The 22,756-nt window shown below is 41.6% G+C and overlaps 1 protein-coding gene across 2 annotated transcripts in view; it reads right to left on the bottom strand.

The window, feature by feature from the left end:
- SLC25A43 (solute carrier family 25 member 43) overlaps positions 1-22,490 on the bottom strand; it is a 45,512-nt gene extending 23,022 nt beyond the window's left edge. The window contains exons 1-3 of one of the 2 annotated variants that reach the window (XM_063083527.1): positions 22,177-22,490; positions 15,616-15,857; positions 11,877-12,049 (exon numbers count right to left, since the gene is read on the bottom strand). In XM_063083527.1, the coding sequence (XP_062939597.1) occupies positions 11,877-12,049; positions 15,616-15,857; positions 22,177-22,451 (690 nt within the window). In that variant the 5' untranslated portion in view covers positions 22,452-22,490. The remainder of the gene's footprint in view (positions 1-11,876; positions 12,050-15,615; positions 15,858-22,176) is intronic. The other variant, XM_063083528.1, reaches the window with a different exon arrangement.
- Between the last annotated feature and the right edge of the window lie 266 nt (positions 22,491-22,756).

Genomic DNA, 22,756 nt, shown 5'->3' with positions numbered 1-22,756 from the left:
ACCAACCAACCAGTATAAATTGGATGGTGCTATGATTTATCAAGCACTTTCAGGCACCATACAAAGTGGTGGGAGGCTAGAATGAAGCGGGGGTGTAAGTCAAAATGTTGTCAAGATTTTCTTATTCTGTCCTTTCAGCATATTCGCCTATCTTGAAATGTTAACAGCTGTCTGCTGAGAAGCATAGGACCTGACTGCTAGAGGAGGAGATGGAAGATAGTGCTTTCTCCAAGCACAGCACATAGGCAGTTTTAGGCAGGGGACAAGCAGAGGTTTCCTTAGGGCAGCAGGCTGGGGAGGGGGCAGGCTTGGGTGTTCCTACCTTCAGCATGGGCAGGTATAAGCACACAGATTTGGGGCTCACCCAGTGGCAGCTAAGGTTCAATTCTGTACTCACAGTGAGATCTAAGCTGGCCCTGAACTTCATGCATTTTTTAACAAGTATCAAGTGCCTGCTTTGTGAGGCTGCGTGTTGTGGGGATATACAAATGTGTAGGACACATACTTTCCATAAGCAAAGAGCCGGCAATCTAGAAGAAATAAGGGACACAAAAGATTATAATACAAAGAAGCATGTGATATAGACCATAAGAGAGCTACAGCAAGAGTGAGCTGTGGACATTCAGAAGGGGGTGACTACTACTGCTTGGGGAGGTGAGAGAAAACCCCAGGAAGTGGCTTTGATAGGGAAGAACAGCAGAACAATGGTGTTGAGATGGGAAAAGGTGGCGCCTGCAGAGAAGTGCTACAGAAAAGACATTTGTTGGATCAGAGGGCTCATATAGGCTCACAGCATCATTTAAAAGGGGTTATTCACCCACAGAGCTCTGGGATTAACATAACTATGCCCTTGGGAGTAGGGGGTGGGGCAGTGAAAATACAGCATCTGCAATTAGTGATGGAGTACATTGTTAGCTAACTCAGCTTCTCCCGCCCAGAATCCCTTCCAAAATGGTCTGGAGCACCCCCATGGTGGTTATACAAAGACAAAACTCCTGCCTTTATCCATCAAGTTAGGAGAGCTGTTTTGGGAGTGGGAAAAGCCAACTCATTTATCAAACAAAAGCAACAGATACATGCTAGATGAGGTCCAAAGAGACAGCCATCACTGAGGCAATCCTCAGTTGAGCCTTTAAGATGGGGATTGAAGCTCCAGGCAGGGGTAAGGGCATGAACAAAAAGGAACGTGAATACACTTTCAGGGTGTGGGGGAGGGGGACTAAGAAGATCCTTTTGATGGAATCAGAGGCTTGAATAGAGCAGAGGTAATAAAAAGGCATGTTTTGTTTAGCCCGGTCAGTACTTACCCATTTTTATTTGCCAATAGTGAAAAACTGGGAGATTTTACATTAAAACCTGGATTTTAGGCTCCCTTTAAAACTGGGCCTCCATTCTAAATGCCATCCACTCTTTGGAGAAGAGGGGCTGGCTGCAGCCTCCACTGGCTCACTTGATTCCTTTCTGCTGTCCATATTTAAATGCTAATCACATTTTGTGAGCACAGTGAAGTTTAGCTCTCCGGAATGTTTTCCAAAGCCATGATGGCTCAGAATGCATTTGAAAGCTTATTCTTTAGGGGGTGAGTGTATGTTATCTGGGTTTCCTTACATTCTTTTTCATGTTATTTCCAAGTTTCTACAGGCGTTTGATTTTGCAACTCCTGATGTGAAGGCCCTCTGTGTAACAAGGATGGCAAAGTGAGTAACAGAAACATGCCAGGCCAAGGGGCTCAGTCTTTATTCCTTTGAGGCAATAAAGAAGGACACAACATTACAGCTGTGGGTGTAGAAAGAAAAAAAATACAACACAGGCAGATCTCAAAAAATTAGTCTAGCAGAAGCCCATGGGCTGGGCTAGAGGGGACTGAAATGAAATTGACCCTGGAGACAGCTACCTGGATTTATATCCCACCCGGCTCAGTTATTGCATGGGTGAGACCTTTCAGTGTCTCAGTTTTCTCATCTGTAAAATGGGCTTGATAATAACAGCCCCCACCTTAGAGGGTTGTTGTAAGGATTAAATGAGATAATGAACATAAAGCACTTAGCACAGTGCCTGGTACCTATGTTAGTGTTCAATGCGTATGATCATTTTTAGAATTAACCCTGGAGACCAATCAGAGGATTACCGTGCTTAAAAAAAAACAAAAACAAAAACCCCAAACTTTAGACAAATTTAACAGAATTTAATTGAGCAAAAAAATATTTGTGAATGGGACAGCCACCAGAACCACAATAGGTTCAGAGCAACTCTGCTTATAGACAGAAAAAGGAAAGTGACATACAAAAAAATGGGAGTGAGGTACAGAAACAGCTGGATTGGTTTACAGTTGGGTGTTTGCCTTATTTGAACATGGTTTGAACAGTTGGCTGCCTGTAATTGGCTGAGACTCAGCTCCTTGTCACAAGAGTAGATGACAGTCTGTTTACACATCAACTTAGGTTACAGTTCACTATGTCTGAAGAGACCTTTAGGCCAAGCTTAGTTTAACAACTGTCATAGCCTAGGTGTGAGCTGATAATGTCTTAGATTAAGGCAGGGTGCAGTGACAGAAAGAAAGACAGTGTGGGATCATCAAGAATGAAGCAGCAACTGCGCTAAGGTTGTCTGGGTGAGGGGGAGGGGTGAGTCAAAGACAGCTTCTGGATTTCCAGCCTGGGTTAAACAGGCAGTGATGACACTGAAGGGGAAAACTCTGGGAAGACAGTTTTAGAGGAAGAAGTCAGTTTGATATGTATTAAGTTGGAGGTGACAGTGGAGATGTGAGTCAAATGGCAATGTCCAGCAGGCTGTAAGAAATGTGGGACCGGGGCTCAGAAGGGAGGTCTGGGCTGAAGATGCAGATTTGAGCGTGAGAAACCACGAGGGCATGAGTTCCTGAGAGGAAATGAATGAAGCGGCTGTGTCCAGTTCAGAGAGGTGTTAAGCATCTCCGTCAGATTTGGCATCTCTATTTAACCAGGCTGGGGCCTTTGTTTATCCACCCACCATGTGTATTCTGCTCGGTCAGCTGTGCCACTTGTGTACCACCTTTGTCCTTCATCTTACGTGCTTTCAGTTCAAATGCTGACCTGGCCCAATCTTGCTTACCTTGTGAGCTGGGATAGGGTTAAAGTCCACTGGGGTATAAAGCAACAGGCTGACACTTGGTTTTATACTTGATGAAACAGAGACACCTAAAATGGGCTACAGGGGAGGGGGTCAGGCAGAATTGTGAGCGTACCAAGCTCGTGCCTGCTGCCTGCCTCCTGATCCTTTCGGAAGGCCTACCAGATTCCAAGGTTTCCACATTCTCAGCTACTCCCTGGATTTTCAGGGCAGGGTTCCCCAGCCTGCATCCTTCTCTCCACCACAAGCACCTATCCAGAGAACCATGTGTCCTTATTAGGGGCCCACAGTTAATCAGATAAATTAATCCATCAATATTTTACCCTTCCTACTTGTTCTCTCAGTACACTAAGTGCTGCTAGTTTCTTCTGGCCCAGGCTATGGGCAGGTGTATTAGTCCATTTCTGTTGCTTATAACAAAATACTTGGAACTGAGTAATTCATTTAAAAAAACCCCAAAATTTATTGCTTACAGATTCTGAGGCTGGGAAGTCCAAACTCCATCTGGTGGTGGAGACAGCAACCCGGGGGTCTCACATTTCAAAATGGTGGAAGCAGAGAGAGAGATAGTCTCTTCTCTTTCTCTTCTTTTAAAGCACTCAGACCACACCCCTGACCACCAGTTTTAATCCATTCACTACTGCATGGTCCTACAATCCAATCACTTCTTCAAGGCTCCACCTTTCAATTACCATAATAGAATTTTTTTTCCCACCTTAACAGTCACAGTGGGGGCCAAGTTTCTAACACATAAAACTTGGGGGACACAATTCAAGTTTTGGTGAGTTTTGGGACATAGTTCAATCCACTACAGCAGGTGTGGGAGATACAAAGACAAATGGCCAGCCATTCTGTACCTGGAAGGGCTTGAGCTAAATGCACTAAAGTGTGGAGAGGAGGACTTCAGGCAGGGCGGTGTCGGGGTCTGTGAAAGCACAGCATGTGGGGGCATCTCATTCCATTTGTGCACAGGGCTGACCCCCATCCCACCAGAAACCGTTCTATCAAAGCATGCACATGCATAATTTATTTACCTCCCCATTCTCTAGCATGCTAACCAGGAGCCAAGGCAAGAATAATAAAAAGGAATAACATTTGAGTGTAAGCATGGTGAAGGAAGGTCTCAGCTGGTTAAACAAGACTTCTGATTATTGCCATTAATGTTCAGAAGAGTTCCAACCTGAGGTGGCAATAAACAGGTAGTGTGTGATGTGTGTGGAAAAAGCATATTAGGAGAAAAAGACATTCAGACAAAGGGACCAGACTGTATGGGGGCTGAGAACAGTTCCCTGTCCAGCTGGTTATCCAACAGACACCTGCTGTTGATTGGCTTCAGGATGGGCAGTGCAATGAGGAAGCCAATGGAATGCCAATGTTACAATTAAGTGTGCTCAGGTCACAGCAGCCTGGCTGCCCTGCAAAAGTCCCGTAGTACATATTCTGCTGGCAAACCCTGCCTGCTCCCGTGGAGACAGACTGTTATTAAAGCTCTCCCTTCTTGGTCAATTTGGATTGTATACTTTGTAGGAAAAACAACAACAACAACAAATTTAGGGTTAGTCTGTTGTTTTTAGGCCCGTTATCCTCCAAAGTGAAGATGAATTTCAAACAGGGATTCTGAGGTTGTTAACTGGACAAAGATCACTGAGCTGTAGGCTCCAGTACTCTCAGCGTGCTCAGATACTCTCCATTTACTGCAGCGACATCTAACGGCCAGAGAAAGCAATGCCATGTTTGCATTTAAAAGCAGCCCGTGGTTCTGTCTTGGGGGTTATTTTTAAATATAGGGTGGACAAGGTATTGTTATGTTTATTAAACCCTGCAAAATAAGGCTTTGGCCGCAACCCTAAGAATTAACTTCCTATATCTTTGGATGACATTTATGATGCTATTCATAATTAGATACTGACCATATTTTGTGAGACACTGCAATTACCTCTCTGGATTGTTTTTACAACCATCGTCACTTGGCATTTATTTGAAAGCTTCTTCTTGAAGCTCTATGCATGCATTATTTAGAAGGTTTCCAAACAAGGGAAAAGATAATCAGGATTGCCCCCAAATTCCCACTTCTAGTGTATCTTATCTAGTTTATAGTAGATTGTTGTGGTAAGGATATATTCTAGAGTAGAAGATAGTATTGGCTAGATTCTCCCAGAGGTCATTGTTTTAGCTCCCAGGAAGAGATAGGAAAGATAAAGGTTTATGAAGAAGACTGAAACCCCTCAGCCTCACATTTAGATGTCACTGAACTTCATCTAAAACCCTCTCTCAATGACTAGCCCTAACCCCCATGGTCAGTGCCCTGGTTTGGACAGCTAGCTACAAGGAGGAAGCTGAGCTCACCAAACTTGATCTATGCACAAGGAAAAATAAACTATAAGAGGTGGCAGAAAGTGCTAGAGAGATGCCCCTGGTAGTGAGAAAAATTCTTAGGGCTAGGATTAAAAAATAAAAAGCTTGTAGTATATCATACCTCTTTCCTTCTCCACTTCTCTCCAGCTTTTTTGTTTTAAAGAGCAGCTATCCATTTTAGAAAGAGCAGCTATCCCTTTTAGAAAAAGCATACTTGCCATATGAAGAAAACAACTTTCGTAAGCATTGAACCATATGAAATTGCTACTTGAATATGTCAAAAAGGTTGGATATTGGCAATTTCATATGGTTTAGCCTAAAGAAAGAAGATCAAAACTAAAGGAGAGATCTATGAGGGTACTTCAAAAAGTTCATGGAAAAATAAAATTAAAAGATAAGATGAATCTGTCTACAAAATTTTTGAAGTACCCTCATACTGTGTTCCTGAGTAAAAGATGATATATTTTACATAAATTATTCCAAGTTTATAGGTTAATGTAATTCCAGTCATAATCACAAGGTAATTCTAAAGTTCCTTGGGAAGAACAAAGGACAGAATAATCAAGGAGATGTTGAAAAGAAGAGCATGAGGAGGAATATGTCCTACCAGATATTAAAAGGTATTATAAAGCTATCTGAGGGGGGAAAAATTTGTATTATCTTTTAATTCCATTTTTCCATGAACTTTTAGAAGTACCCTTGTAGTAACTGAAATAGAACGGTACTGGCACAAGAACAGATTGATAGATCAATAGAGCAGAATAGACAGCTGAGAGACAGAGACACTAGAGAATACATAACCATTTAGAATGTGGTGAAAGTTGCATCCCAAAGTGGTGGGGAAAAGAAAAATTATTCAAAAAATGGTGACAAACACTTGGTAAACTATTTATTTTAAAATTAGATGGCACATCAGGCACCAGGTAAATTCTAAATGTATTAAGTATAAAAATCATAACAAAGTATTTAAAGAACTTATTAGTGAATAGTCATAGGATTGTGGGATGGGGTAGGCCTTTAAGCAAAAAAGCAACGTTAGAAACCAAAAAAATAGTAATAGATATGATTGCATAAAATGTAAAAAATATGTACACCAAAACAAGAACAACACATAAGCAGCATTAGAAGCCAAATGTCAAACTGGGAAAATATATGCAATCTATGACAAAGGGTTAATATCTTTAATATATAAAGACTTGTTACCAATCAATAGAAAAAGCTGGATATCCTAGAAACATAGGCAAAGAACATATAAATAGAAAATTTGCAAAGAAATACAAAGGGCCAATTGATATATAAAAAATGTGCAGTTTCGCTTATAATCAATGAAGTTCACTAAAACAATGTGATACCATTTTCAGCTATTAGGTTCACAATAATTTAAAAAGTGACAATAATTAATGTTGATGAGAGTTTAGAAGAGAAACCACTCTCCCATTCTGCTCGTACACATGTAAACATGCAACCTTTCTGAAGTGCAAATTTCATTAAGATCTTTAGAATTCTTCATATCTTGTGACCTGTAAGTCAATTTCTAGGAATATAGCTTAAAGGGTATCATCGGTGATGTGAAAAAATACAAAGGTTTTCATTACAATATTATCATACTTAAGAATTAGAAACAGCTTAAATATTCAAAAAAATGAGAAACTGTTAAATATTTCTAGCACATCCATATGGTGGAACGTTACTTGATAATTAAATACTTACTGGCCTGGAACAATACCCATTATATAATAAGCGAAAAAAGCAGGATATGATTTTTATATCCACATAGTGTGAACTCAATTTTGTAAAAAGAAATAACCTTATATATATATTTATACGTTTACATATACATACATACACATATGAACATACATAGAAGAAAAACTATTGATTGTTATAATCCATGGGTGTTAGGCTTATGAGTGATTTTTTATTTTCTTTTTTGTACTTTTCTGTATTTCCCAAATTTCCTTTTTTAAAAAATGTTTTTGAACATTAATAATAATTATATATTTTTTATTTAATTGAAATGTATTGATTGTACATATTTATGGGGTACAGAGTTATATTTCAATACATGTTTAAAATGTGTAGTGATTTAATCGGGGTATTTAGCAAATTCATCATTGTAAAAATTTATTGTTTCTTTGCAATGAGAACATTTAAGCTCTTCTCCTTTAGCCATTTGGTAGCATACAATAAATTATTGTTCCTTATAGATGCCTAGCACTATTGTACACCAATGGAATTTATTTTTCCTATCTAGCTGTAATTTTGTGTCCATTAAACAACTTTTCCCTATTCCCTCTCCCCCCACCCCTTCCCTGCCTCTAGTAACCATAGTTCTACTTTCTACTCCTAAAAGTTTAACTTTATTTATTTATTTAAAGCTCTCATATATGAGTGAGGACATGAGGTATTTCTCTTTTTGTGCCTGGCTTATTTCACGTAACATAATTTTCTCCAAGCTCATATATGCTGCTCCAAATGGCAGAATTTCATTCTTTTTTATGACGGAATAGTATTTCATTGTGTATATATACCATATTTTCTTTATCTAATCATGTGTTAATGGATATTTAGATTGGTTACATAGCTTAGCTATTGTGAGTAGAGCTTCAATAAACATGGGAGTGCAGGTGTCCCTTCAACATGTTGATTTCCGTTCCTTTTTTATTTTAAATTTATTTTTTCCTGAAGCATGATTGATTATACATATTTTTGGGATTTCTTTTCTTTTGGGTATATACCCAGAAGTGGGACTGCTGGATCATATAGTAGTTCTATCTATAGTTGTTGAGAAAACTCCATACTATTTTCCATAATGGCTATACTAATTTACAGTCCCACTAACCATGTATAAGAGTTCCCCTTTCTTCACATCCTCACCAGCATTTGTTATTTTCTGTCTTTGGGACAATAGCCATTCTAACTGGGGTGAGATGTGGTTTTGATTTTTATTTCTCTAATTAGTGATGTTGAACACTTTTTCATATACTCATTGGCCATTTGTATGTCTTATTTTGAGAAATGTCTATTTATCTCCTTTGCCCATTTTTAATTGGATTACTTATTTTTTTCTTATTCAGTTGTTTGAGTTTCTTGTATATTCTGGATATTAATCCCTTGTCAGATGCATAGTTTACACATATTTTCTCCCATTCTGCAGGTTATCTCCTCACTCTGTTGATTGTTTCCTTTGCTGTGCAGAAGATTTTTAGTTTGATATAATCCCATTTGTTTATTTTTGCTTTTGTTGCAGCGCTTTTGAGGTCTCATTCATAACGTCTTTGCTTAGTCCTACCTCCTGAACTGTTTCTCCTATGTTTTTTTCTAGAAGTTTTACAGTTTCAGGTCTTACATTTAAGTCATTAGTCCATTTTGAGTTGATTTTTGTAAATGGTGAGAGGGGTCTAGCTTCATTCTTCTACAGATGGATGTCCAGTTTCCCAGCACCATTTATTGAAGAGACTGTCCTTTCCCCATTGTATGTTCTTGGTGCCTTTGTCAAAGATCAGTTGGCTATAAATATATGGATTAACTTCTGGGTTTTCCTATTCTGTTCCATTGGTCCATGTGTCTGTTTTTATGCCAGTACCATGCTGTTTTGGTTACTATACTTTTGTAGTATAGTTTGAAGTCAGGTAGTGTAATGCTTCTAGCTTTATTCTTTTTGCTCAGGATGGCTTTGGCTACTTGGGGTCTTTTGTGGTTCCATATGAATGTTAGGATTGTTTTTTCTATTTCTGTGAACAATGTCATTGGTATTTTGATAGGGACTGCATTGAATCTATAGATCGCTTTGAGTAGTATGGTTAGTTTGACAATATTAACTTTTCCAATCCATGAACATGAAATGTCTGTCCATTTCTTGGTGTCCTCTTTAACTTCTTTCATCAGTGTTTTGTAGATTTCACTGTAGAGATCTTTTACCTCCTTGGTTAAATTTATTCCTAGATATTTTATTATTTGGTAGCTATTGTAAATGGGCTTACTTTCTTGATTTCTTTTTCTGCTAGCTTGTTGCTGGTGTATAGAAACTCTACTGATTTTTGTATATTGATTTTATATTGTATAACTTTTACTGAATTTGTTTATCAGCTCTAAGCGTTTTTTGGTGGAGTATTTAGGTTTTTCTATATATAAGATCATGTCATCTGCACACAGGGATAATCTGACTTTCACTTTTACAATTTGGATGTCCTTTATTTCTTTCTCTTGTCTAACTGCTCTGGCTAGGTCTTCCTGTACTATGTTAAATTGGAGTGGTGAGCATGGGCATCCTTGTCTTTTTCCTGTTCTAAGAGGAAAAGCTTTCAACTTTTCCCTGTTTAGGATGGTGTTAGCTATGGGTTTGTCATATATGGCCTTTAATGTGTTGAGATACTTTCCTTCTATACATAATTTGGTTAAGAGTTTTTATCATGATGGGATGTTGAATTTTGTCAAATGCTTTTTCTGTGTCTATTGATATAATATGTTTTTTGTCCTTGATTTTGTTGATGTGGTGTATCACATTTATTGACTTGCATATGATGAACAATTCTTGCATTCCTGGGATGGATCCCACCTGATTGTGATGTATGACTTTTTGGATGTGTTGCTGTATTCTGATTGCTAATATTTTGTTGAGGGTTTTTCCATCTATGTACATCAGAGATACTGGCCTGTAGTTTTCTTTCTTTTGTTGTATCTTTGTCTGGTTTTGGTATCAGGGTGATGCTGGTCTCATAGAATGAATTTAGGAGAATACCCTCTGCTTTGACATTTTGGAATAATTTAAGGAGAATTAGTATTAATTCTTCTTTAAAAGTATGGTAGAATTCAGCAGTGAAGCCATCCAATACTGGGCTTTTCTTTGTTGGGAGACTGCTGATTACTAATTCAATGTCATTGCTGGTTATCGGTCTGTTCAGGTTTTTTCTTCTTGGTTCAGTTCTGGTAGGTTGTATGTATCCAGAAATTTATCCATGTCCTCCAGATTTTTGAATTTGTTGAATTTGTTGGTATAGTTGTTCATGATGGTCTCTAATGATTCTTTTTTGTAGTTTTCCATATTTCCCAAATTTTCTACAACCTATGTGCAGTTACTTTTTTTTTTATCGTGGACAAACATACATAAAATTGACCATTTTAACCATTTTTAAGAATGTGTGCATTACTTTTAAAATAAGAAATAATGTTTTTATAAATAATCATGCACTAAGTAGGCTCTAAATTTGCACCTACACTATAGTTATGACAATGTGTCAATTATTTATCTGTTTAGACAAGGACAGCAAAGGAACACAACCCAGACAGATGAAAAATTTCATAGATTAGAGTGGTAGAATGGAGTGTAATTATGACATGTATTTGTCTGAAGGCAGCTTTGATAAGTACATTCAGACTTTTTAGTGCTGAGGTCAGTGATGGCCCAGACCAGCCAAGAATACTATGAAGGGGAAGTTGAAAGGGAAGTGGGGAGCAGGTATTGAAAAAGTAGAGGGACAAGTTAGAAGCTTGTGGAAAAACAAATTCAGCTAGAACTGGTCATTTAAAATGGATTCAACTGTCCCCAACTGTTTCAATACAGTTCTTCAGGAATATATCAATTGTCTAAATCAGGATTTGCCCAGAAGAGGCCAGGGAGCCAGCAAACCTAAGAAAATGGGATTTTCAGGGAGTGAACAGGATTAAGGGAAGGTGAAACACTTCAACCTTGCTTGGATTCTGAGCCTGCCCCTACTATACAGATGTGGCTGTAACCCCCCAACTTTATTTGAACCAGTCTGATTTTTCTTTTATCAAAATTGGCTCATTCTGGGCTAAGACGACTACTCACTTTGGAACTTCTACTAGTCTCTTGCCTCTGTGGTCTGTAGGGAAAATGTGAGTTTTCCCAGGTAACAATTAGGAAGATACACTGCCAATCCCACCAATCCATCACCCTATTTTAAATGCAGTTACTTCTTCAGTGAGGAAGTCAGGGACGATCGGACTCTGGTTAGGAACAGTTCCTGGCTTATTCTAGTCTTCTTTAGTCTGTTTCCTTGAGGTAAAGAGCAGCAAGCAAGGAAAGCAAGAGTACTGTGGGGGCAGCAAGGAGAGGAGGAGTCAGCGGGCTGCATTCTGCATTCTACTACCTCTGGTCTTGGAGGAAGGGGAACCACAAATGATGTGACCAGGAAGACAGAGAAAAAAGAGGGCCTCATCTGGAGGCTTTATAGAAGACCAAAACCAGAGTATGGGGACGAGGAGAAGGCTTGGTCCCCAGCTGATAGCCCTGAGGTTGGCAGCAGAAATGCCTCAGAGTGGGGGTTTGCATAGTATTTGTAGGAGCAGTCATGAGCTCCCTGACATCACTTGGGCTCAGTGTTCTTTGCTATTGTTACACCCATAAACACTTCAAGGCATTTCTCCCTTGCCTCCCCATAACTCCTCACCTGCATCTTTCTCTTCACAGTGTCAAAGGGAAAAGAGAGGGTCTGGGTTACCACAGCAGCCAGACAGACATTGGCAAAGTTCTGAAGGAGAGAGAACCGATCTCGGGGTCCATTCCAGATTTTCTCCAGGTTCATGTAAACTAGAAGGGAGCCAGCAGAGAATGGGAGAGCACCTGTAAAACAAGGGCAGGAAGAGGCTGCTGATATCTTCAGAAAATACTGGCTTGAGGACATAAATGTCTGTGGGGAGTCTGGGGAAAGTAAACAGGAGGGGCTCTGGGCTTGTTGAAATCACTCCAACAGAAGGAGCATGAGGGAACTTTCCCTAGTGATGATAATGTGCTATATTTTGATAGGGGTGGTGTCATTTGTCAAAAGGTTTATGCACTTTACTGTATGTAAATTGTGCTTTAAAAAAAAAAAAAACAAATATTGAACCTTAGTTGATGATACACATGTTGAAGGGTTTAGGGGTAAAGTGTTCCGATATTTGCAACTTACGTTGAAATCATCAAAAAAAAAAATGGACTGATTAATGGCTAGAGGGATGGATAGATATGTGATAAAGCAAAATGCTAATTGTAGCATTTAGATAGTGGGTATATGGCTGTTTACAATAACTTTTCTGGGTGTTTTAAATTTAAAAAAATAAAATGTTGGAAAAAAATTACTCCCATAAAAAAAAAGTTATTGGGCAGCACCTAATCAAGTTTTGGAGTCTAGGAAGGACTAGCCTCTAGCTGAGAAGGAAACATTCTGTGAAAAATGAAAAGCAAGAGAGGTGACCTGAGCTCACCTTTGGTCATATCAAGGCCCAGTGGATGACCTACACTGTGTGGCATCTAAGATAGTGAGCAGGTAATGCAGTAGGTGGCTCTTTCACAAACTTCCAGACACTTTGGGAGCCATCTTCATTTTACAGAGGGGCTAAATTTCTCCCTCAAAATGAGATTTAAGAGAGGGGATAACACAAGTGGGGTTGCTGATCTTTAGAAAAATGTAATATTTATTCATTTTTTTACAGATAGCAAAAAATTATATTTTTGTTATCATAATTTTATATAATATAATAAATAATAATACAGTTGGCCCTCTGTATCTGTGGGTTCCGCATCCGTGGATTCAAACAACCACTGATTAAAAAACAACAAACATAACAATACAACAATAAAAAATAATGCAAATAAAAAATATAATATGACAACTATTTACATAGCATTTCCATTGTATTAGGTATTGTAAGTAATCTAGAGATGATTTAAAGTATATGGGAGAATGTGCGTAGGTTATATGCAAATACTGCACCATTTTGTATCAGGGACTTGAGTATCCTTAAATTTTGGTATCCATGGGGGTCCTGGAACCAATCCCCCACAGATCCTGAGGGATGACTCTGCTTTATTAATGTGATAACTTGATTGATCATAAGATTTTTCTGGATTTTCTTCAAATTCATTTATTAAATCATAAAAATTTATACTTTTAGCAACTTTTTAAAGTGACAATTAAAAGCAACATCAGTCACTCTTGGCAAATGAAAGATCGCAAATAATGTTTGGTATTTAATTTTGAGAAGGCTCTTTTTGTTGATGCAACTGACACTGGAGCTGTTAAGAGTATGAAAACTATAATATTGACTTAATAAATATATATTAAAAATGACTCACCAGCCCTCCATTTACCTTCATTCAGAAAATATTTGGGGAGCTTTTGCTATGTGCTGGGACCTATGCTAGGTGCTGGGAATACTAATAGGAGAAGGCTAGTTCCTGGAGATGCTCACCATCTAGGAGAAGAGACAGCCAAGGAAAACTAATAATTACAGCACCCCTGATATGTGCCATAATAGTGGGGCTATATAAAATGCTTTAGGTACAAGGATCAGAGGGATTAATTTTGCCTGGGGGAATCAGGAAGGACCTGACAGAAGAGGGAACTTCTGAACTGAGTCTTGAGAAATGAGAGGAGTTCATCAGACATTGAGAGCAGAAAGGCAGTGCAGGCAGACGGAACAGCATGAACAAAAGAAGTGGTATTCCCAGGAAATGCAAGTTTTTCTGTATAGCTGGAGCATGAGCACCGGTGGGGGCATGGCAGGAGAGGAGATAGGATGGACTGGCAGGCCAGCTCTGAAGGATGTGGAATGCCATAAGGAATTTTGGCCTTCTGCTGTAGCTCAGGAATCACCAAAGGTTTTTAAGGAGGGCAGTGAAATGAGGGTGATGTAACGATCAAACTGCCTTTAGAAAGATTACTTCAGCCTGGCAGCAGTTCACAGGGCAGACCGGGGCAAGAGAGACCTGAGACTGGAGCAGGTAGGAGCCTGAGTCTGCAGGAGAGTCTGAGAGTCTGAGAGTCTGAGTGGCGAGAGTCTGTGGGAAAGATGATAAGGGCATAAGCTAGGGCAGAAGAAGTGGGGATGAGGAGGGGACAGGCTTGATGGTTAAAAGAGGTCAAATTGATAGGACTTGGTGTCTGAAGCAGGAATGGAGTGAGAGGAGGAGTTGAAGTGATTCCTAGGTTTCTGCTGGCTTGGGCCACTGGGTGAATGGAAGGTGGTCTCATTCATTAGGGAACACAGGAAGAAGAGCACGTTTGAGACTAATGAGCACATTGGGGTTACTCCTGAGTTTGCACCTAGGGAACATCAAGGTGAAGGTGTCCAGTAGCAGGTACTCATACTGCCACTGGGAACTGTTGTAAGTCAGCGGCTAAGAGAGAGGGCTCTGGAGTTATATTGCTAGGTTCTTCCACTTTCTATCTATGTGACCTTGAGCAAGTCAAGTCACTTAGCTCCCTAAGCGTCTATTTCCTCATCTGTAAAATGAGGCTTAAATGAGAAACTGCATGCAAAGCATCTGGCACAGTACCTGGTACACAGTAAGCACCCCCCAAGTTAGCCATTGTTATTAAAGAGATTGAGATGGGGAGTCACAGAGTATGCTGATGCTTGTTCAAGCCACTGGCTTAGATGAGGCCACCTAGAGAGGGTATGGAGGATGAGAAAAAGCTGAAGTGGAGGTAAAAAGAAAGCTGAGGATGAAGTTGGGGGGAGAGCATTATGTAGGAGCTGTCAGTGTCAGATGACCCAGATGGGCCAGAAGAGACAGATAAGAGCTGCCAGAGCCTGGCAGGTTAGCTCAGTTGGTTAGATAGAGCGTGGTGTTATAACACCAAGGTCAAGGGTTCAGATCCCTGTACTGGCTAGCCGCCAAAAAATAAGAGAGCAAGAGATGGGGTCCCAGAAGCCAAGTTTCCAGAAGAACGGGTGATCAGTCTTATCAAATGCTGCACAAATGGTCAAATAAAGGGCAAAATCTACTGGATATGGCAACTGGGGGTTCTTGGGGCCTGTATGTATGCAGCTCTGGCAAAGGTCACAAAGCCCACAGAAGAGACAGTTGCTACCCTCGTTGTGCTCATAGGTATAAGTGTGTGCACTGAAGATCCCTTCCACAGTCAGAGGGCAGTGTTTAGGATTGCTTTCCTACCAGTTTGCACTGAGCCACCTCCACTCTCTGTCCTACTCTTCTCCCAGGGATGTGGCTGGCCAAAGTTTAGGAGTGGGGTTATATGTCTATGGAATAGAATGAAGCTAAGTGGCCCTATATGAACTGTATGAATCCATACAACCTTGAACTCAGAAAACCTGATTTAACTGATCCCAAAGGTATCCAGTACATTTGTATATGTCAAAGAACACAGCCTTTTCTTGACAAGGGGAAAAGTTCCATCTTACCTAAAACAGTGAGGGAAACCCCTCGATAAAGGGCCAGGAACCCTTCTTGTTGATAAATAGTAGAAAAAGCATGGAGGAGCCCCCTGTAAGATGGTTCCAGCATGTTCTGCACAATCAACCGGGTTTTGATGAGGTCTGTAGGATATGTCACAATGGTGGAAACCATGCCTGCGAGACTCCCAGCCATGATGGAGCTCCACTGGGAAATATGACCCAGGTCATCCGTGAACAGCACAACAAACCTGGGAGAAAACAGGGAAAAAGCCCAAAGGAATCAGCTTTAGACTGTGCTCGAGTGCCGTATACTACCTCTCGAAATATTTTCCAGCATTGCGGTACTAAGATTAATGAATAATACATTTAAATTCTACTACCTTCATATAATGCTATTTTGCTATAAGGATGAGATGCACAACCTCCTTATTTATATCTACCCTAAGTCCTTTCTACTTCACTTTAAGCATTTCTCCCTTTTATCTGCATAGCTGGCGACCCTGGCTTCCCTGTGGGGTGTCCATGCACAGAAACTTGGGAAACACCAAACTGGAATGCACTTTTTTGTTGAAACTTAAAAAGGAATGAAATTTCTTGAAATGATGACTGAGCATCCCAGTGATTGAGTTTTAAAAATATATTGGTTTAATAATTACAAGAGAAGATGCTTTGCCTCACTAGTTATCAGAGAAATGACAAATAAAAACAATAACAAGATAGTATTTCTTGCCCAGCAGATTGGCAAAGATGAAAAAGTCTGACACAGTCGTCCCCTATTATCTGCAGTTTCGCTTTCCATGGTTTCAGTTACCTGGGGTCAACTGTGGTCCAAAAATATTAGATGGAAAATTCTAGAAATAAACATTTACATAACTTTTATTACAATATATTGTTATAATTGTTCTATTTTATTATTAGTTATTGTTATCTCTTCCTGTGCCTAATTTATAAATTAAGCTTTATCATAGGTGTGTATATATAGGAAACAACATAGTGTAATATATAGGGTTCAGTACTGAGGTTTGAGACATCCATTGGGGGTCCTGGAATGTATCTCCCAAGGATAAGGGGGACTACTATAATATCAAGTGATGGTGAGGATGTGTGGAAACAGGAACTCTTACCCACTGCTGGGAGAAAAGTAAATTGGTACAGCCACTTTGCACTAACTAGTAAAATTGGAAAAACATCTACCTTTACCCCAGCAATTCTATTTCTAGGTACATACACTAGAGAAACTCTTGCATGTGTACGTACAAAGACATATACGGCATTGTAAGTGTGAAAACTCAAACAACCTAATGTCTATCGGTAGAGGAATGGATAAATTGTGGTATAGTAATACAATGTATACTACATAGTTAAAATAAATGAGCTTAGAACTATGTATGAACACGCATAAATCATAAAAGCCTAATGTTGAATGAAAAAAGCAAGCTGCAGAGCGATCTATAGTGTACGATAACCATCTATATAATTTAGAGACATCCACAAAACAATACCTTTTATTATTCACAGATCGATACAGATACACAGAAGTGTAAAAGTAGACCTCTGAGAAAGTGGAGAGAGGGCAGCACTGGGAATGAGAATGAAGAGGACTTCAGCTTTATCTGTAATGTTTTATTTCTTGTATTTAAAAAAAGATAATTGAAGTATCTTTTATACTAACTACCTCCTACACTGTCAAATTCTGGATGGTGGGTATATGAGTGTTGTTAGAATATTCTCTGTATTTCTCTGTAGTTTTACAATTTTACCAAAAATGGCTTTGGGTAGACCTTTCCAGGTGCAAAATAGAAAGGCTCTCTGTTACAATCCCTCTTTTTGGAAGCAGGGCATCCCCAGTCACGAGGGCCTACCTACTTCAGCAGAAATCGCTATAAGGGGACTTTTATAGGGCACACATATCTTGACCAGGAAGCAAAGGACTTCTAGTCCTTCTTGCTGATGATGAAATCCAAAAGGGCTTGGAAACCAGGAAAAATATTTTCTGCCAGAGAGTGGAGGTAGGGAGAGAGAGAGAGACAGTGAGGAATAAAAAGTGAACACAGCTAGGCTAAAATAAAAGTATTTTGTCTTTTTATTTTATTTTCTTCTTTTTTCTGGTGGATGTGAACCCGTAAACTTGGTGTTTATTTTTTTAAAAATTGATGTTCAATTTATTTAAGTCACAAATTTGAAACCCTAGTTTTTCCTAAAGTTTTAAAGTCTATAACCTAATATTCTTATTCTTTTTTTAAAAATTGTGGTAAAACATATATAAGAATTTCCATCTTAAGCATTTTTAAACATACTATTGCATGGGGTTTACTACATTCACAATGCTGTATAACCACCACCTCTATTTCCAAAACTTTTTCGTCATCCTAAACATTGACTCTGTACCCATTAAGCAATAACCTCTCGTTATCCCCCAACCCGTTTCTAGTAATCTCTAATCTACTTCAGTCTCTGAAAAATTTTTTTCTTAATTGACCCATGATTATCTCTTAAAAACTGACAGCATCCACAGTTCTTTGGCTTTCAAACCTCCAGTGAAGAGGTCTGTTCCTGGTTCCTTCCATTGTCAGCAGGCCAAGGTCCTCTTCATGACAAATAATAGTGGCCATTCAGGTGAAACCATTTAAGGTTGGCTCTTTTGCTCCCAAGTAAACACTCATTGATTACAAACATCCCCTCCAAGCTGTAGGAAAGTTTCATTTTTTCAACCTACCTTAACTGCATCAACTGAAACAGTCATTTGAGTTACCAGTGACTTTTAAAAATGCAGGCAATTAAAGGTGGGCTTCACCAAGGGACCATTTGCCTCAGTTTTCCTGCACTCTTCCTTGTTCCTCCCTCCTCTCTCCCCTGGCCAGTCAAGTTGGAGGGGAACCTTGGGAGCGGCAGAGGAGACAGGGGAAGTGGAAATGCTTAACTGGAGGGGTGGAGGGGAGATGGAACAACCTAGAAGGTGGAGTATGACATGCCAAAAGAGACGCCGTTCATTCTCATTGCTCCACCCTTACTCCCCATCTCATTTGGCCACTTCTAGAGCATTGGTTAATTCATTACCCATTTACTGAACATTACACTGTGCCGGACACTGTGCTAACACTCAGCATAGATCATAAGAGAGTTCAACAGTCCTGACAAGGAAATGACTGACAGGGGCAACTGGAGAGGAAACAGGCCCTTGGCTCAGTGAGTGACTTGATGAACTAGGAAGGGGAACATTAACTTATTATCAGTTTGTTTTATAAAGCAGGGTCTTACTATCAGACAAAATTAAAAAGAACCAAAGGGAGTCCTTTTTTCTCAGACTCCTACCATCTGACAGAGATGAAGACCACCAATCATCCCTCTTAGAATCACAGGGTCAAGGCAGGCAACCTGATAGGCCACCAGTGACATCATTCTGGTCCCTACATCTTAAACTCTTGTCTGATTGGCTGGGGCACCAGTGTACCCGTTTCTGCTCTTCCTCCCACCCACACACATATATTCACAAAAGCTTTTTCCAGTGAGACTGGATAAGCTGGTAAATTGCAGTGACCCCTTCCTTTCAGCCAACACAGATATGACACACCCCAGATATATTTAATTAGAACTGCCAACACTTCAGCCTAACACAGGTTAGCAGCCAGTGCAGCCAAACACAAGCTCAGGAAGTGGTTATACTGTAAGAAATGGTGTTGGCAATGAACAATTTCAGAGCTGCAGGAACTCAAAACAATGTTGATACAGATTGACAAGCAGTTGTGAAGTAAAGTTGCGGGGGAGTGCATATCTTCTACTTGATCCATTTGAAAGCCATCCATTGTGTTAGGTATTATTTATTACAAGAACCTAGCTCACAATAGACTCTACTGAGTGGACTCTTTTGATTGTAAATCCAAGTAAGCAAACATTTCAGCTGTGCAGTGGGGGACAGAGCCCTGGACTGAGCCAGAAGATCTGGCTTCAAGTTTCAGCTTTGCCATTAATTGTTTGTGGACAAGTCGATTAACCACTCCACTCTCTGAACATTGTTTCTTTTTTTAATTTTTATTTTTTATCAATTCATGATGGGACCTCTCTGAGCATTCTGGATGTTTATGATTTGTTCAGACCCATGATCGTGGGCTGTACCATTACCCTCAGCCAAGTGTTTTGTAATTTCACAGTCAGGAAAGAGTAGAAATGAATCAGAACGATGAATCAAGAGTGTCATTTTTATGGAAGGATGGCATCATGATTAATCAACCATTTTGCTTTCTGCCTTGCCATTCACCAAAATACTTCCTTTTAGTTTCCAGAAAGAAAATAATCCTGCAGGGAAAAAATTATTAGCAAATCTAGCCCAGGTAACTATCTTTCTTCCTCTCCCACACATCTCTTCTCTCCTCCCACTATCACCAGCCTATTTCAAGTGCCCTCAGCTGCCTCGTGGACTAGTGCAACAGGTTCCCAACTGGTCCTGTCCCTAGGCATCCTACCCCACCACCATATGACAATCATTCCTATTGAATTGCTTTAATCACAGCACTCGCCCCCACCTCCCACCCCTGCAAAAAACATCTCCACAGCTATCCTTACATACCAAGGAAAGTCCAAACTCCTTAAACCTACCTGCCAAGATCTCATTCCAACCTGCTTTTCTGGACCTATTTCCAGTCATGCTGCATGCCTTCCCACCTTTGTGCTTTTGCTGACATTACCTGTGGTATCTCTGTCCCCATCTTTGTCCAGAAGACTCCTACTCATTCTCCCAATGCCGAACTCAAGTGTCTTTTGTCCTCTGTGAAGTCTTCACACCTTTGCCTCATCCCTCATTGGAAGTGTAAATTTCTATAGCATTTTCTCCATGGCAATCCCATGCTAATTTGGGTGTTATGGTTACAACACGCTAGTCTTATTCATCAATTACTCTTTAAGCTCCTGGGCCACAGGGACCATGCCCCTTTCATCCTTGCATTGTCCCCAGCATAATGCACACAGTGGGTACTCAATGTAGCCTAGCTAAATTAATGTCAAAGGAATACAGAGAGCAAGGCAGCATGATGTCATAGAAACAGTGTGAGATTTGGAGTCAGAAGGCCAGGTGGTGGAGCTCAGCTTTGTCACTGATGAATGGAGTAACCAGTCTAAGCCCAATTCTGTGCATCTGTAAAATGGGTATAATACTTCCTGCCTTCTGGACCTTGGACGACAGGAGGCAGGAGTAAAAAGCTGATGATGTTTATATATAATACCAGGTGGTTAGCAGAAAAGCCACCATACTTAAGCCAGCCTTTGAAGTTCTAAACCCCACCCCTTGGTACACATTCTATGCTATCCAAAGGAAGATTTCCACTCCACTCTGTGGAGAAGAGGGTGAAGTGGGCAGGCTTAAAACTTGGAAGAGAATTCTTTACAGACTGCAGCTCAGATGTTGCTGAGGGCAGGGAAGAGAGCCTTGACAGAAATGCCAAATGACCCCACTCATGATTCCCTCCCCTGACGAAGAGAAGGGAACTCCACCCCGAGGCAGAGGCGAAATGAGTGCTGGCCTAGAGGACTCAGTGATAAGGATGACTCCTTTTGGCTTGTCAGCTGCCAGGGGAACCTTCCAGCTCTGGCCTTCCAAGTAACAGTGTCAAGGCAAAATCCTTTTACTGGTAGCCACCAAGTCTGAACTATATGGTTCAGACCGGCTCTCTCAACTGTGGGCTGTTTGTGCAATTCAGAGCCAAGGCCAGTCTTCAGAGTTGGCACTGTGCCTACCGAATGAGGAACACAAGGACCATCCTCCCGAATACAGAAGCAGCTTCTCTTCCTGAAATGCCATCCCTACCATTTCATTCTTTTAGGCTTTGTTTCCAGCTCAAATGCAAATAGATCTAAGCTCTGAGGAAGCATTAAGAATCATCCAACCTTTTACATCTTGAGATCTTTTCCAAAGGAGCAGCTGCTGATGTGCGAGAAGGTGGAAAAAGCCCAAAGAATGCAGCCAGTGGGCAGCTAGGGGTGGGGTGAAGCAATAGGCTGAGGGGACTGTTTGCACTTTGGGGAGAGGACGCTGCAGCCTCTGTTGGACCCTAAAGTCAAGCCTCATTTAGGTTGGGGGGAAGGGGTAGGTGGGCAGCAATCTGTGGCCATTTCATGGCAGTGGATCGGGCCCTTTCCCCCTGCCAAACTCTTTCTTCTTGGGGCTTTGGTCACACAAACACACTTACGTACACACACCTTCAAACCGGGCCTCTCTCCTCCTAAGCCAGCCAAAGCAAAAATTTCCCAGTTGGTGGACGGCGGGAATGGTCAGGAGTCACCTCTCTGGAGATCTCTTCATTCCTTCCCCCCAAATCTCCTTTTGCTCCATTCCACCTCCACGCCCCGCCCCGTGCAACCCGGTAAGCCTCTCCGGGCCGGGACTGCGTGCCACAAAGCTGCATCTCGCAGGGCAGGGACCCCAAGAGAACGTGAAGAACCTTGGGACTGCGCTCTGGGGTCGCAGATGTGGCCTGCGGGCCCCACTACTCCGAGGGGCTGCCACGTGACCGGAAGGGGCTGTGCCCACCACAAGACCCCGGCTCCCCGGCCCCCCCGCGCCGGCCCGGCTCTTACTTGCGGTAGGCGGCGAGCTGCACGGCGCTGCAGGGGAAGAGGCGCAGGCACGCCACCGCGTTCCCCTTCCACAGGGCCCGGGGCCCCTCGGCCCGCCACACCCGGCGCCCCGTGGCCCACGGCCCCTGGGCGTGGCCGCGCACGACGCCGACCTGGGCCATCACGGTGACGAGCTCCAGGGGCGCGGTGAGGCTGAGGCTCAGCGCCCCCGCCAGCCCAGCGCACAGCAGCCGCTGGCTGCCGGTCAGCCTGCCGTCCCGCCTCCACGTAGCCATCGAGCCCCGGCCCGGCAGCCCGCGTGGCTCGGGCCTGGGGCTCTCGGGCCACCGGCGGAGGGGGCGGGCCAGGCCCCGCCTGGCGTGGGGCGGATCCGCGGGAGAGACGGGAAGCTCTGTCCGCGCCCAGCCCGGAGCCGGCCCCGGGGAACGGGGTGAGGTCGAGGGCCCCGGCCCGGGTCTGAAGCCTCTAGGATTTAATGTCTCTATATGCTCTTCAGCTGGCGGGGCTCGAGTTTCGATTTTCCGTTTAGAAATAGTCACCCTGTTCTCTGAAGGTCTAGCCAGCTAGACTTCTTGTTTCC

The sequence above is a fragment of the Cynocephalus volans genome, chromosome X (genome assembly GCF_027409185.1).
Source record: "Cynocephalus volans isolate mCynVol1 chromosome X, mCynVol1.pri, whole genome shotgun sequence".
Taxonomy (NCBI): Eukaryota; Metazoa; Chordata; class Mammalia; order Dermoptera; family Cynocephalidae; genus Cynocephalus; species Cynocephalus volans.
Note: the sequence above shows the minus strand (reverse complement) of the source record. Positions and strands in the feature narration are given on the sequence as shown.